Source organism: Eschscholzia californica, unplaced genomic scaffold, assembly GCF_041429995.1.
Source record: "Eschscholzia californica isolate CP2 unplaced genomic scaffold, dmEscCali1.0.p SCAF_4, whole genome shotgun sequence".
NCBI lineage: Eukaryota > Viridiplantae > Streptophyta > Magnoliopsida > Ranunculales > Papaveraceae > Eschscholzia > Eschscholzia californica.
The window spans coordinates 46,637,210-46,653,270 of NW_028238461.1; the positions used below are offsets into that span (position 1 = coordinate 46,637,210).

The 16,061-nt window shown below is 35.7% G+C and overlaps 1 protein-coding gene and 1 pseudogene across 3 annotated transcripts; one reads left to right on the top strand and one right to left on the bottom strand.

Annotated features, from left to right (window-relative positions):
- Positions 1-2,764: 2,764 nt before the first annotated feature.
- On the top strand, positions 2,765-7,059 carry LOC147545292 (Itga6 (Protein of unknown function, DUF547)). Of its 3 annotated transcripts, none has more exons than XM_086636575.1 (12): positions 2,765-3,108; positions 3,201-3,325; positions 3,471-3,552; positions 3,774-3,851; positions 4,235-4,351; positions 4,499-4,933; positions 5,022-5,422; positions 5,503-5,602; positions 5,707-5,766; positions 5,855-5,941; positions 6,202-6,333; positions 6,549-7,059. In XM_086636575.1, the coding sequence occupies exons 2-12, from the start codon at positions 3,243-3,245 to the stop codon at positions 6,855-6,857; spliced, it is 1,884 nt and encodes a 627-aa protein (XP_086492701.1). In that variant the 5' UTR covers positions 2,765-3,108; positions 3,201-3,242; the 3' UTR covers positions 6,858-7,059. The 3 variants fall into 3 exon arrangements, with proteins under 3 accessions (XP_086492701.1, XP_086492703.1, XP_086492702.1); XM_086636577.1 differs by having other exon boundaries at positions 2,806-3,108; positions 3,249-3,325; XM_086636576.1 differs by having other exon boundaries at positions 2,806-3,104.
- A 656-nt stretch (positions 7,060-7,715) lies between these two features.
- Positions 7,716-8,297, bottom strand: LOC147545293 (STS14 protein pseudogene; annotated as a pseudogene).
- Positions 8,298-16,061: the final 7,764 nt, after the last annotated feature.

Consider the following 16,061-nt stretch of genomic DNA (forward strand, 5'->3'; position numbering starts at 1 on the left):
CGGTTAAAGTGTTAGACATATACTCCAAGGGTCTTTAGAGGTTCCGGATTCGATCTCCACAGAAGGTGGAATCTTTTGATTATTGAATTTGAGATTATTAAGGCATAAATAATGTACATGGGCTTTAGCCCATAGTTAGTTGGGCTTTAGGCTATAGATTAGTCGGGTTTTAGACGTTTAATTTGGTAGTTACCGACCTTATCACATCTTTGATGTATCAACGCCATTGTAATGACCATCGTACATCGAAGTCAAATTCCAAAAAGTAAAATAAAAAATAAAATGTCTCAGACTCTAAAGGCTACAAAGAACTTTATAGTTATCGCACGGTTCTGAAAAACTCGTTCGTTCGCACTTTTACTTTATTTATAGTTTTATACTATTTAGATACACATCAATAAAATAAATTTTCATCCGTACTCCTACTGTATATCAAATCTTGTCACTTGTTAAATTTTGAAGTAGACGCAAAACTAACTGAACAGGCAGTTGTTTACAATTTTTTTCTTAAAGTTTGTAAATAAAAGGAGCGAATTAACGAATGTAATCAAACTTTAATTGGCTAATAAAAGTGTTATGAGCCTGAAGAAAAGGTATGTTGTTTTTATTTCGACGTTTAAGTTAAATGCATAAACTACATTAGAAACAATGACCCTGAGTTGCTTGTTATAAACCTTTACTGAATCACAACTACATGAGTTCGTTTACAAAACGAACGTGGTTTTTCTACCTGCTTTTATTTCTATTTTTTGTTTTCTTGGTTTTTGAAATCTCAGATATTTAGTTTCCCATGTTCGAGTCTCTTATCTAATATTTGAGAACTCCCCATAAATTTAATTTGTTGCCATTTTTTGTTTTTTAGAGACTGATTGAGTAAGTTCAAAACTCTTGACTCGAAAACGAAACAACGACAAAATTTGAACCAGAAAATTAGAAACCACGAGACTTTGTGGCTTAAATAATAGGGGTTTCTTTTGTCATGTTTCCTGCAAGTTTGAACCAAAGAATGTTTTGAGCAACTTGGATCTTTAATGGAGCCCAAAACCAAGTTTATCTGTCCTTCCCATTTCAAAAAATTGTGTTTGTTTGTATAATTTATTAGAAATTGAAGTGGAAGAACTACCTATCTTGGGATATCCAATTAATAAGTCAAAATCAAATGAAGAATAAGTTAAAATGAGATCCTTTTTTTTTATTGAAGTTATGGGCTTAAGAATCTTACTAAAAGACGGATTTTTTTCTTGGGACTCCAATATTCCATGAATTGCTACCTTCTTGATTCTTCATTATTGTCCTAACTCTAATTTATCTTTGTCTTTGTTTGAGAAACTTTTTCTTAAAGCATAAAATCTAACAATTTTGTCTTCGTAAAGAAGTTGAAATAATCAGTTTGTGCTTGTGATTATTTTTTGAGATGATAATTTTTTCACTACTTTCTACTACTATTGGCCATTGGCATTTTGGCAGTGACTTTAACTTTTGTTTGGAAATCATATAACACCATTTCCACTCTAAAAGAGCACCTAATTTATTTTTATTTTTTCTCATATCACCTTTCTCTCTATTTTACATTCTAGTCTTCTACTAGGGGTCAAAACCCCACATTTCACAAATCCAAAATGTATATAGCAAATGGAGTTGATCTAGTACCTCATCTCACTCCTTTGACTTTAACATCTTTAAAAAGCTATTTTTCAAAACAGTAGTTATTTTATTATTTATTTATTTTTAGGGTTATTTCTCTAATGGCCCCCTACTTTGTGACCAGCTTCCCGCCTGGCCCCCCACTTTATGAAAAAATACCCATATGGCCCCCTTCCGTTATAACACCGTCACTCTCTCTCCTCCATCTCTTTTTTTCTCTCTGCCATGTCACGTCACATCATCTGTTACGCCACCTCATCACCTTCTCCGGCAAAGGTCGCCGGCCGGCCAAATTTCCGCCCGGCGACCTTCAAACTAAAAAAAAGTTTTCTTTTCTCTCTCCTCTCTCTCTCTCTCTAATTTTTTTTTTCTTTCCCCTCTCTCTCTCTAGATCTAGAGAGAGAGAGAGAGGATTGATCCGTTCAAGGTCGTTCAGACCTTGAACAGATCAATCCTCTCTCTCTCTAGATCTAGAGAGAGAGAGGGGAAAGAAAAAAAAAAAATTTAGAGAGAGGAGAGAGAAAAAAAATTTTTTTTTTTAGTTTGAAGGTCGCCGGTCGGAAATTTGGTCGGCCAGAGACCTTTGCCGGAGAAGGTGATGAGGTGGCGTAACAGATGATGTGGCGTGACATGGCAGAGAGAGAAAAAGAGATGGAGGAGAGAGAGTGACGGTGTTATAACGGAAGGGGGTCATATGAATATTTTTCATAAAGTGGGGGGCCAGGCGGGAAGTTGGTCACAAAGTAGGGGGCCATTAGGGAAATAACCCTTATTTTTACATCCAAGGTAGATTTTCGGTGGACTATAAATTGGTAATACAAATTCAACGAGAGAAGGGATAGACCTACAAAGTTGTAGTACTCCGCGAGACAATGTCGTTTTATTATTTTATTATACTATCACAATCTTACTCACAAATGAATATCAAAGGCATTATATTATGGATCAAATTTCGTTAGGAAAGATTTAAATTCAAACATATAATCACCTAAATGATAAAGAAACAATAACAAATTTGGTATTTAAGAAGCTAGCTAGTGAAAAGTTGAGGATAGTGACCAACTCTCACACTGTTGTCTTCATCTTGTTAATGAATCTTTTTGTGGTATGGGTATTTCTCACATACAAGTCTACTCAGTCTCTACTTGCTTTTATTGCCTTTTTCCTCAATTAAAGGTCCTAAAAAGTTGATTCTTTTCTCCCCTTATTTTATGAATGCAGAATGTAAAGCTAGACAATGGTGCTTTTCTCCTACTTTTAAGCAACTTCTCTCAAGTAAAGATTTTTCAACTCTATTTTATATCATCCCCTTCTTCAAGCCACACTGTTCACTAAAGATCATTTCTTGAGGCAAAAAGAGTTTGTTGTGGGTTTATTGAAGTCAAATATTTGTTTAATTAAGAAACCCATTGTGAATTTGGATAAGTGGGTTTGGTTCATCTTCTCAACTACACTTGTGGGTAGGTGAGTTCTCTATCTATCTATCTCAATCCATCTGTAATCAAAGAGGAGTTGGTTTTGATGATCATCTTTTTAAGGTTATTTAACTGTTTCAGGCAAATACCAAATTGGGATTTGAAGAGAGTTTTGGTATAATAATGCAGGAAATGAAGAGACATGCTTATGCTTTCAAACCATCACAATTCATGGGTATTTCTTCAAACCACAAACACTCCAAGAGGTAACTATTATTTGATCACTAATTTATACTTTTCTTCAATTTCTGTTTAATTATACTTAATTTGAATTATGATTTTAGGGATAATGAATTTTATGAGAGAAACTGGTAAATGGAACATATTTTGTTGTTTTGGTATCAATTTCAGTTATAGCTTTCCTGATTATAATAGAGTTGAGGAAGACAACAATGTGGAGATTTCTTCTAAGGGTGTTAAATCTTTGAAGTTGGTAAGACTCCATTTATCTTTCAGTTCTTGAGCTTAGATAAGGATCATTATGCACATTTTATCGATTAAGTCGTAAAACTCAAGTGCATTGTGAACATCATATTGTCCTTAAGTTAAAACCATTTCTAATTAAATCGATTATGAGTTTATAAGACAAAATTCCCATTTTTAAGAAACTCAAGTAAGATTTTTTGTTCTTAAGCTAATTGATTTGGTTTCTAGGATATGGAACAAGTGAAGGACGAAGGTGAACCAAAGAAGAAACAATCACCCAACCTTCAGACTTCTTTAAAGAAAGAGGTAAGTGTCAACTATTAAGTTTGTACGCGTCCAACTCAAAACCAATTGACAGTGAGTAGATAGGCCTTCGATATTATATTCTTGGTCATGAGACTTCCCTTTGTTCATGTGGGACTCTTTTCATTGTAACCCAAATGATACGATTCGGACATTAACTATTCAAAAGAACTAGGCTTAGATGGCAACCGTTCTCCCAAGTCCCCACTTTAAATCTTGTCGTTTGATGTTGTAAACAAAGTCTTGTATTTACTTACTTTGATCTTCCTTTTGTTGTTCCCTTTTCTTATGTCTAATTATCTAGAACACATACCTTATATGGTTTCCGTGCGAGCTTTTATTAAGGGTTTCTTTTTTGTTTCATGACATATGACTTTTTTATGCAGATTAAACAGCTTGAAAAGCAGTTAGGAGATCAATTTGTTCTCCGTGAGGGTCTAGAACAGGCCCTGAGCTATAGACCTCTCTCTGATGCTAATTCCTACGAGAACTCAATACCAAAGGTAACTCCTCTCATCCTTTCTTTTTGTTGTCGGAATATACAAGCTTAGTTGACTTGGACTTCGATTATGTTTCCGATTCTTGTCACTTATTTTCCTTTATGATTACATTCAAACCAACCAACTCATGATAAATTTCTTTCCATTTAGCCTTCCAGTGAACTGATCAAAGAGATTGCAGTTTTGGAGTTGGAAGTTGCGTATCTAGAAAAGTATCTCCTTTCATTGTATAGAAGTGCATTCGACAAAATAACTCCTATATCTCCAGCTACCACGGGTAAAACAGTCGAATCACATTCAAGGACCAAGAATGAATCGTTTTTGGAAGACGAGAGATTCCATATCTTAACAAAGACAGAGGATACAGCTCAATTTAGTGACCAATTGGTGTTTCAAGATTCGCAAGTCACTCCACGGACGGATCTCCAAACTATTATGACCATGGAAAAGCTGTTAGATGTGGGTATTCACCGCTCCGATTCTACATTATCTCAGCGCTCTACCTTTTCAAATAGAACGCCAAGAACCGAAAATGTTGATAGATCTGTATGGTCATTCCATTCTCAACCTTTGCCTTTCATGGAGGTACTTCATCTTTCTTTAAACTTAAGTTAGACCTTTCACCATAGTTCTTAAGAATCTCAAACTTTTCGTGTTCGTGGTTTATGAACAGGAGAGTGATACTCCACGTATGATCAGTCTGGCTGAACATCTTGGTACTCGAGTAGCCGATCATATACCCGAAACACCTAACAAGATTTCTGAAGATATTATTAAGTGTATGGCAGCCATATATTGCAAACTGTCTGACCCGCCTCTGGTCAATCACGGCCGCTCGTCTTCTCCAACTTCATTCACGTCGTCCATGAGTGAATTTTCTCCTCAAGCTCAGTATGATGTATGGAGCCCTCGATACAGGAATGGCTCTTCATTTGATGAAAATGTAGATAACCCTTTCCACATGGAAGGATCAAACGAGTTTAGCGGAACTTACACCACAATGGTAGAAGTTCCATCAATTTGTAGAGATAGTCATTCACTACATTCTGTTGATGACATGTTAAAACATTTTAGGTAAGTTATGGTAACATATCCTAAAAGTTTGATTTTTCTGCAATTTTCTGTAAGGTTGAAGTTTATTAGTGATCTTGCAGGTCCCTTGTGGGTAAATTGGAAGAGGTTGATGTGAGAAAGCTAAAGCATAAGGATAAACTCGCTTTCTGGATCAACATACACAATGCATTAGTGATGCATGTAATGAAATTTTGCTAAAATAATTCTTAGGGTTTTGACATTGCTGACTTATTTTGTATATTTCGGCCATTATATAGATAGTAATCGATATTTCGATTTTGCAGGCGTTTTTGGCTTATGGGATTCCACAAAATAGTATAAAGAGGGTATCGTTATTCCTCAAGGTAAACAACACTCGACTGACTTGTGTTTGAAGGATGATCATTACTACATTTGAGTTCTAGATTGACGACGAAGTCTGGCATTTTGTAGGCTGCATATAATGTCGGAGGTCATACCATAAGCGTAAACACAATACAGAGTTCTATTCTTGGATGCCGTATGCCTCGTCCTGGACAGGTGATCTTTCGTTCCCAACCTAAGAGTGCTATAATTCACTTAAACTTTTCCTCAGTGCATTGGCGACGCTCTATGTACTTTGTTATTTTAATTCATTGAGAATTTTAAAAGTATGTGCCACATCAACTTCTGAGTCAAACTCTGAGTAGTACTCTAGGCGAAGGAGTAGGATAGTCGTCCTTCGCTGCATATTCTTTCATTTTATCAATAAAGAAGACCGTTTCCGTTTGTGGAACTAATGTATCTTACTTTGCTTGTAGTGGCTTCGAATGCTATTTTCATCTCCGAAGACAAAACTCAAGGATTCAAATGATCGACATGCATATGCCATTGACCATCATGAACCTCTTATACACTTCGCTCTATGTGCAGGAAGTTATTCTGATCCTGTGGTAAATTCCGTAGTCTAACTAAGTATTTTTTTTTTTCGATTTTTTGGTCCCTTCTAGTTTGAGTATCGATTCTCCAATATCGAGAGATTCATTAACTAAGTGGGTTATTAGATAAACTCGACTACTTTTAGGCTTAGAACATGTAAAATGGTGATCGAAAAGACCTGTTGAACCAGACAAATTTTGATGAGATTTTATCTTTTGTTTTCTCACAGGTTAGAGTATTCACACCCAAGAGAGTGATCCAAGAACTCGATACAGCGAAAGAAGAATATATACAAGCTACCTTAACTTTAGATCCACACAAGGAACAAAAGATTTGTTTGCCAAAGATTGTAGAATCTTTTGCTAAGGAAACAAGTTTATCTCCCATCGATGTAGCAGAGATGATCCAGCAATTTATGCCCGAGTCTTTTTGGAAGAGAACACACGAAAGGTATGAACGAAAATCCAACAAGAGCATTGAATGGGTTCCTCACAATTTCTCTTTTCGATACTTGATATCTAAAGAACTTGTGAAATGATCCTAGGAAAGTATTCATTTGTAGGAAAATTGCAGCCTCTTTCTTTTGTGGCATATGGGTTGGATTTTTGAAAGATTTGTGAGTTCCGAAGATCGTTTTCTTTTTATTTTCACTTCCATTTTCTGTACAAAATGACAAAATGAAGCGAAAATTTTGTATAATGTAATATGTAAGCTGATCTAGTAATGTGTTTTTTTCCTCATTCGTTTGACTTGTGCGAATCTAAATCGTCTGACTCAATTGGACTTAAAATCTACCAAAATCAACTATTCCGAGTCAGCTAGAACGAACATTTGAAATTTGACTTCCGTCAACTGAGACTTCGAGTCAGATTTCAAATCTGACCTAGAAAAAAGAACACCGCCTAAATGAGCTTCCTTTTTTTTGGTAATTTTATATAGTCATGTTCTTGGTATTTAATAAGATCTGACATATCTATAGTCTTCTTAATAGATTGAGTGAATTGTAATTAATCTCTTAAGTTTCTCTTAATTAGCAGTTAATGACACTGACAAAATTGACTCATGGAGATGCAAATAATATTGTTTTATCAATAAACAAAGCTGACAGAAGCCAGTACTTAACAATTAGACTATTAGTAAAAGTCAATAACCCATCTTAATTTCATATTATAATTGCAAAAAATGTAATCACATTACTTGATTACTCTGTAATTCTTCAAAGAAAACGATTTGGGTTCCAAAGTTTTTCTTAATGATTCATTTTGAACAATCGGCTAATCAATCACTCTACTTGATTCCTAATCAAAATCTTAATAGACATTTAAGTAGTAACAAACTTCAAATTCTTACAAATAACTAAACAAGATTAACAAAATTAAGAACATCATTAACATGTCTAAAAAGGTCTTTCACCAATAACATTACCAGGAGGATGATACAAACAAATGGTAAGAGTAGAATGTTGTTTTTTACATTTAGCTTGAGCACACCCAACCTCCAATGTCTTATTCCACACCACTTGTTTATACACCCCACAATTACTATGATGGGGTGCACAAGTATTAGTGGTGTGGTTATAGTATTTTTTGCTTTGTAACCATAAATTAACTGCCCCACTTGGTGTTACCTTCATTCCACTAGCCCACATTTGGTTCATTCCATACTTGGTTAACTTCATATCAGCAAATTCACATTTCTTGTAGTCTCTTTGGTATCTCACTAGCTTGCTTGTATCTTTTGCCAATACTGAACTCCATTTTAGGGCATGGACCTTGACTTCCGCTCTTGCTTTATTATGTACCTTTAAGAATTCTTCAGTGTCGTTTGGTTTCGATTGGTAAACTGGAATCATTGGAGCTCCGAGATGAGCTGGTGCAGGAGCTGGTGCACGAGTAGTGCTTGAACTTGAACGAGGTTGAAGAGGAGGAGGAGCGAGGGCGAGGGTGGTGGTGGTGGCACATATGGTTAGAACCACCATGGCTACCAAGATGTGGTTTGGTACCTCCATGAAAGTGAAAGAGCTAGCTCTTACTACAAAGTGTCCTAAGTTATGATCTTTAGATTTTGGGTTTGTGAAGAGGAGGTCTATTTATAGAGGAAAATTTGTCTTGGTGTAAGAGGGTAATTTGGTCATTTAGACAACCAAGTCACTGATTCCGACCTAGTGGGGGTACTGTACCTTACCTGTGAAAGTCAAACTTTCAGATTAGTATGAAAACAAGGTCACTTGAGTGTATTTTCCACTCACTTCATAAGTAGGTGATTAAAGACTAATTCTTTTTTCCTAACCGAGTAAATAATCATGAATGAAGGTAGGAAGCTTTGCAAGAGGAACCGTTCATTTCATTTGAGTGCAAGAACAACAATAATATTTCAACAAAAAAAAAAGAACAACAATAATACTAACAAGGAGTCACTGAGTGTTTTGTTTTTTACTCTGCGGTTTCGAATAATAAGACAGATAAAATGCCCTTCCAAACTATGTTGATACACTCGGTGTTTATAAACAACATAATTATTATTAATTCATGTTTTTATCTCGCTGCGACCGCATAACTATCTGTAGATGGATGGAATAGTATTATGTTTTTCAATATTCGAATAAAGGCAAATTTCTCTACACAAATAAGTCATTTCTCATTTTTGGTTGGGTGAGTGAGATCTGAAAACATTTTGTCACTTAAAAAGTTTTGCTAGAGTATTTGATTGTTCACGGTTCACCCATTTCCCTAGGTAAACAACCAACATAATGGAATGTGCAAAACCCATCGTGGACATATAATTAAAATTAATGGCTAACTACTTTTTTTTTATGAGATAAATGGTAACAACTTGAAAACTACTATCCACGTATTGAATTCACTAATTGGACAATTCGATTAGTCAAATTAAAAAGATGCTAGAGAACAACAAAAATAAGAAAAACTCTAAGTAGAAATTCTATGTAGATTGTCATAACTCTTCTGATCTTTTAAACAATAAATCACAGTAAACCATATAAGATTTATGTCTAAAATCTGTCTTTTTTTTTTCAAATAATTTGATCACGCCTAAATTGTTAAAGTTAAATGAGAATAATAAACTTTAGGAGTTGTTTAAGAAATGGGGTGAGTACATCAACTCTCAACTACTTAACTGAAAGTGTGAACTGAGAGAAGATTGGGAGTTTAGTGATGCATTGATAGGAAAGATCTCTTATCACGAGGGGGTGGCGGTAAGATCTTATTAATGACAACAGATCACACTAATAAGAAATGATTAACTAAAATAATTAATTAGAGATTAATGAAGGAAGCCGGATTCCTAGATCTGGGCACGTGAGTATGTTGACTTTTACTCATTTAGTTTAAGAATGCAAGTATCCACGTGATTTGTCGCCCTAGGCTAGCTAACACGTTAGCACCATAGAATAGGACATTGCCACGAGCCGGATGCCCTAATAACCATGTTGTAGCTTCGACTAGCAGAATTTTAATAGGTTTTCTTCTTCCAGCCAACAGGTCAGATCTGATTTTGATATGCCACTATCCACAAATTGGTGATTCTTAGATCTAGCTCTATAATAGTATTAGGGTTATTTCCCTAATGGCCCCCTACTTTGTGACCAGCTTCCTGCCTGGCCCCCTACTTTACGAGAAATACCAATATGACCCCTTCCGTTATAACACCGTTACTCTCTCTTCCATTTCTTTTCTCTCTCCTCCAACATGTTTTCTCTCTTTGCCACCTCGTTAAAACCAGCCAACTCATCATCTTCTCCGGGAAGGTCGCCGGCCAACCAATTTTCCGGCCGGCGACCTTCAAACCTAAAAAACAAAAAAAAAATTTTTTTTTTTTTTTTTTGACTTCCTCACTCTCTCTCTCTAAACTCCGGCGAAGGGGAGTTACCCTTCGCCGGAGTTCGGGAGACCTTAAAGGTCTGCCGGAACAGACCATGAAGGTCTGCTCCGGCAGACCTTTAAGGTCTCCCGAACTCCGGCGAAGGGTAACCCCCTTCGCCGGAGTTTAGAAAGAGAGAGGAAGTCAAAAATTTTTTTTTTTTTTTTTTAGAGAGAGGAGAGATGAAATAAAAAAATAATTTTTTTTTAATTTTTTTAGGTTTGAAGGTCGCCGGCCGGAAAATTGGTCGGCCGGCGACCTTCCCGGAGAAGATGATGAGTTGGTTGGTTTTAACGAGGTGGCAGAGAGAGAAAACATGTTGGAGGAGAGAGAAAAGAAATGGAAGAGAGAGAGTAACGGTGTTATAACGGAAGGGGGCCATATGGGTATTTCTCGTAAAGTAGGGGGCCAGGCAGGAAGCTGGTCACAAAGTAGGGGGCCAGGCAGGAAGCTGGTCACAAAGTAGGGGGCCATTAAGGAAATAACCCATAGTATTAGGATTTAGAACTGAAATCTATAACAAATTGTGGGCACCCATCTAATATCCAATAATTATCAATACCATTTAAATCTATGTCAAGAAAGCCCGCCCAGACTTCTAAGCAAATGTAACATGAGAATTTTTCACAAGAAGGTTTAGGGTCCGTTTGATACGTGTGAAAATAATTGACGTGAAAATCGTTTTCTTTCTAACGGGGAAGAAAACCAAGTTCTCCATTGGTGAATTAAGTTTTAGGTGTGTTTGGTAGGGTTGGTAAGAAAATGAGGTGTCTTTAGAAAGTCGTGGGGGTGCTTTCAGAAATTAAAATGTCACCATCTCTTCCCCAAATTATGAAGGAGAATAGGGTTCCGGATAGAGAGAGAAAGTAACGTAGGAAAGTTTAGGGTTTGATGGGATGAATTATGTATATGAAGGAGAAGAGGTGAACTTTGTAGCTGAAGTTCTCTATTTTTTGGGTGATCGATCTTGAAGAAAAAGACATCAACATCAAGATGAAGAAGAAGATCAAGAGAAGGAAATTCGTATTTAAGGTAGCAATGAAGATTTTATAATGTTTAAGAGTTTGGAAAATGGCAAATCCAAACTAAAGAAATCCCTAATTATTGTTGGAATCGGAGCCAATTTTGGCTCGACCCGATTCGTCAAACTTAGAAACCGAGCACACCATTGCGTTCGTCTCATCAAGCTCTTCAATTTAGAGTCAAGAATCACTCAAATCCGATTTCAGATGAATGAGAAATTCAAGTTCAAAGTTTGGACGAAAATCGGTCAAGTTTAGGACCAAAACATCAAAAGGGACAAAGTTAGATTGGGGGCCATTTCAGCGAAGCAAGCTCGTCCAAATCTGGACGGCTAGAGTTCATCGCGCGGGATTGCGCTAGATCCAACGTCGGGCGTTCATCCCGCTTCGGGCACACTTCGGGATCTCTCTAGATCTTCATCTAACGGCATCTAGTTAGATCTGTTGGGCATGGTTCGGGACAGAACCAATGAAATCCAACGGTGGGCGTTTCTTCCTTGTTTTTTAGCCAAATCGGACGCTCCAAATTGCAACCGAAATATCCAGTTAAATAACCAACTCTTATCAAAGAGTTTTGTCCCAAAAACTCAAGAGATGTGTCCCAAACTAATGTGCCTACTCGATTCCTATATAAACCCACCAAACCCACTTCATTTTTCATCAATCAAATTCATTCTCTTCTTCTCTTCCCTTCTAACAATTAGAGGTTCTGGTTTGCCTAGAATATCTGATTGAGAAGTATTTCTAGAGGTTCTGGTTTGCCTAGAATATCTAGAAAAAGGAAGAAAGAAGTTTCGAGTGAAGTTTGAATTTCCGAACCGTCTAGAAGATCATTTGCATTAGTCCAAGAGCTCATAATATTTACAAAAGTTCGTCCGCTTTCAGAAAATAGAAGTACCATCTTAAAACTTTGAAAGGAAAAGTCGTTGTATCCCGAACGCATACACCCTAACGTTTGGTACTGTTACGGGGGTGTAAAATGTCTTAAGGAAAGAGAATTTATTCTCGCCTCGACTACATTAACATCTATCTCGGTTAATCCGAAAGAATGAATATTGATAAATCATTATTCTTTAATAGTCTATCTCTCTATAAGTTAGAGAAAGGAAACTCTGTCTAAATTAAGCCAAGACAGAGAGAAATCGACTTATCGATTGATAAGCAGAGGAACAAGTTTGCAATTACACTCTTCTTCGTCTTCATCATCTTTGGATTCTTTGCGATTACACTCGACAGAAATAGTAAAATCTCACACTTCTTCATCTCATTCTCTACTTCGTCTTCATCTTTGGATTCTTTGCGATTACACTTTTGTGCAGTACCTCTAAATCACGAACCCTAATATCTTAATGGAACTTCTGGAGATCTTTTTACAAGTTTAATAAAGTTGGACTGCATTAATTAACTATTTTTTTATTCAAAATTTTGTGGGGATTCAAATCATAATCCCATCTTCTTCTTTTGCCTTCTTTCTATTTCATAGATTATGTTGAGAAATTTAGAGAGAGATCTCCAAAAGCTACACAAATGAATTAGAATTCTGAGAGAAAGAGAGGCCCGTGAGAGAGAGATTGGAGGAGAGAGAGCGCGCAAAAATACGAGAGGGTGGTAAAATGGTTTTCACATGTAATAAGTGGGAAAATATATTAGGTGTTTTTCCCACCTTTTTTACCATGAGAATTCGATTTTCGCACATCTTTGGTCCAATAACAGCAGAAAATCGAATTTCCCACGAAAACGATTTCTAACCCTATTTTCCTATGTATCAAACAGTTAGAAGAAGTTTCAAAGAAAATAATAGAGAGAAAACGAACCTAAACAACGTAGTGTTTTGAAAAAGTTTGGATACACCAACCTCAACTTTAAACATTTTAGAGGTCCGATCTTGAGCTCCGGCGTTACACCGTCTAATTTTCTAACACAAATAGATGATTAGCGAAGTATTCAAGAAAATTTTCCTCTTCAAACATGAGTGGAGTAAAAGGACAAAGGTGAAGAGTGTCTTTAGGATATCAATGTCCTACTTCTTTGATTGTGGTCAAGGTATCGGTGGGCTCTGCACAATAATTGGAGTTCATCGCCCATTCAGGACATACGAAATAATATTGTAACTCGTAATTTGGATTGGATTTCGATGAAAGAGTATATCAAAAGACGTTAGCTCGATAAGTACAGTGACTGACTGACTTCTTCTTCCTTGAAAAACCGAAGAAAAAAAATCCCGTCACGCTAAAGTATTTTTTTTGTTGAACAGGGGTCGTGTTATAATTTTACTGATGAAATAAAGAATTGAAAGCCCCACATCTGCTTAAAATTTAAGAAAGGAAAATTTTATACGCACACCCGTTTTTCTTTGATTTTGGATATCACATTTTGTATAGGTTTCATTAGTCCAGACTCCAGAGTCCAGATTAGGGGAGAAGTGTGTGGGTTAACAAACAAAAAAAGTGTTGCGCCTCCAAGAGTTTACTTCAAAACCTAAATCCAAGCACATTGAGTAGTTCAATTGTTGTGCATCTCTCTAAAAATTCACTCGAGGAGTTTGGTTTTCCTTACACCTTAAATATTACAAAGTTTTCACCACGTCTTACGAGCGAGATAAATCCTTTTTACTAACGTCTTACGAAAATCATTTGTACCTAAAATTATTGTTCGGATCAATAAAATTATTGTTTGGATCAATGAAAAAAGAAAGTTTAGTAAAATATATAGAGGGGATAATAATAGTCGAAAAAATATAGGGAGTATGTAATTTAAATTTGATATAAAGGATCAAGAAATAATTAATTAAGAGAGAAATAATCGAAATGAATAGTTTTTGCAACCACTCCATATTTTTCTCATGATTTTAAATGACTTAAACAATCTTTGTTGTTTCCAACTTTTTTTCTCATGATTTTAAATGACTTAAACAATCTTTGTTCTTTCCAACTTTTTTTCTCATGATATATATAATGAAAATCTAAATTAATTTTCAATGTCTGGTTAGCTTGCGTAGGCTCAAGGTTTAATTCGCATGGTACTTTGTGTGTTTATTTCATCTTTTGATTTATCTCTTTGGCTCTCTAAAGGTCGTCGTTCGCTAGAAGCCCTAAGCACTTACTAACGAAATAATATAAATTTGTAATGCTACTATATAGCAACCAAAATTCTTATGTAGACAAAAATTATTGGATGCGATGCGAGTCAAATAAAATTGACTTATTTGACATCTACCTAATTGGAGGACACAACTCTAAAGACTCTGTTAAGTTTGTGGCCATCCAACTCAAAACCAATTGGCAATGAGTGGAGAGGACCTTGACCTTATATTCTTGGTTACTAGAATCCCAAGAACACGCCCCCTCACGTGTAGGGTTCTTTGACCCTAACACGTGTATTTCTTCGGGCGACGTGGAGCACGTGTGGCTATTTACCTATCACGTGTGGGCCTAGCTCTGATACCATGTTAAGTTTGTGGCCATCCAACTCAAAACCAATTGACAATGAGTGGAGATGACCTTGACCTTATATTCTTGGTTACCAGAATCCCATTCTCCCATGTGGGACTATTCTCACAGACTCAAACAATTAGAAAAGATTTAACCGAAGAATTATAAAAAAATAAATTAGATTTAGAAAAAAAACACAATTAGGGTTTCAGAATCCTAGAAATTGAGCTCCATTTTTTTCCCCAAATCTAAGATGTTTAGAGCTATTTAACAAAAATCCAAGTATGTTACTAAAGAAAACATGATTACGAAGTTTTAGGTTTGAATATAAATTCTCCATTTCTGAAAGTTCTGAAAGTTCTTCAACTTTGGGTTGTCTGATTTTGCCATGCTCTTCTCATACTACTTTTTTTCCTTCAAGAGTTAGTGACTACGAAAAAAAAAAATAAGAAGTCATAAATCGAAAGTTTAGTATAGGGAAGGAAAGAGACTTATCTTGAAAATTAAATTTCTACGAATATCTAACAAAATGTGTACTATATTTGTGTCCAATATTTTTAAACAAATAAATATTTTATTTTCTATAAACTGGTCACCTTATTATTTTTTACTTGGAACCAATTCTTATATTCAAATTAATATCTCTAAAGTGGATAGGTGCTCATGTTAGTCTCCAATCAGAGTAGGCTTTACCTGTTTGTACATACCCTCCCATCTCCAAAACCATCTCTGACCTAGGTAAACTATCAATATATATATATATATATATATATATATATATGTATATATATATATATATACCAGCTCGTGCATGTCCACTGGCCGCACTAAGCTCCAGACATGCAGCTAATATTAAAAATTAGGGCAACACATATGTAAGTTAGAAGCTAGATTCTCCACCGCCCCGGCAGGTCTCTAGGGCTTCGACGTTTTCCTTAGGTATCTCCCCTGTTGGCTTCCTATATTCTACTACTCGATCCGGAGTTGCGCCAATGTTCATGCTCAACTCCATGCTATTTCAATTGATCCAACATCAAAAGTGAAAATGCCCTAATCTGGCTAATTTGTCTCTGTTCATGAGGTACTACAGATGTCCCATTAATGCATTATAAGTTATATTTAACTATTTCATAAAAAAAAGTTATATTTAACTATTTCATAAAAAAAAGTTATATTTAACTACCCTTGTTCTTATTTATTTCCAATTTGACATCTACTCGTTAAAAGTGGTTACTCAATTTTAACAACTCTTTTCTTTTTCTAATTTCTCTAGTAGAGCCAAGTATAACTTCATCGAACTTTTTTCGGAACGTAAATAAGTATCTTAGTCATAGGATCTAGCTAAGAACCGTTAAACAAAAAAAACATCTACTACGTCCTATGGTTTTCTTTTCATGAGGTTTTTAAGTT

Coding starts and splice junctions, on each gene's coding strand:
- LOC147545292 (XM_086636575.1), top strand. CDS start 3,243: ATGCAGGAAATGAAGAGACATGCTTATGCTTTCAAACCATCACAATTC. Junction 5,942..6,201: donor GTATGCCTCGTCCTGGACAG/GTGATCTTTCGT, acceptor CTTTGCTTGTAG/TGGCTTCGAATGCTATTTTC. Junction 6,334..6,548: donor GAAGTTATTCTGATCCTGTG/GTAAATTCCGTA, acceptor GTTTTCTCACAG/GTTAGAGTATTCACACCCAA.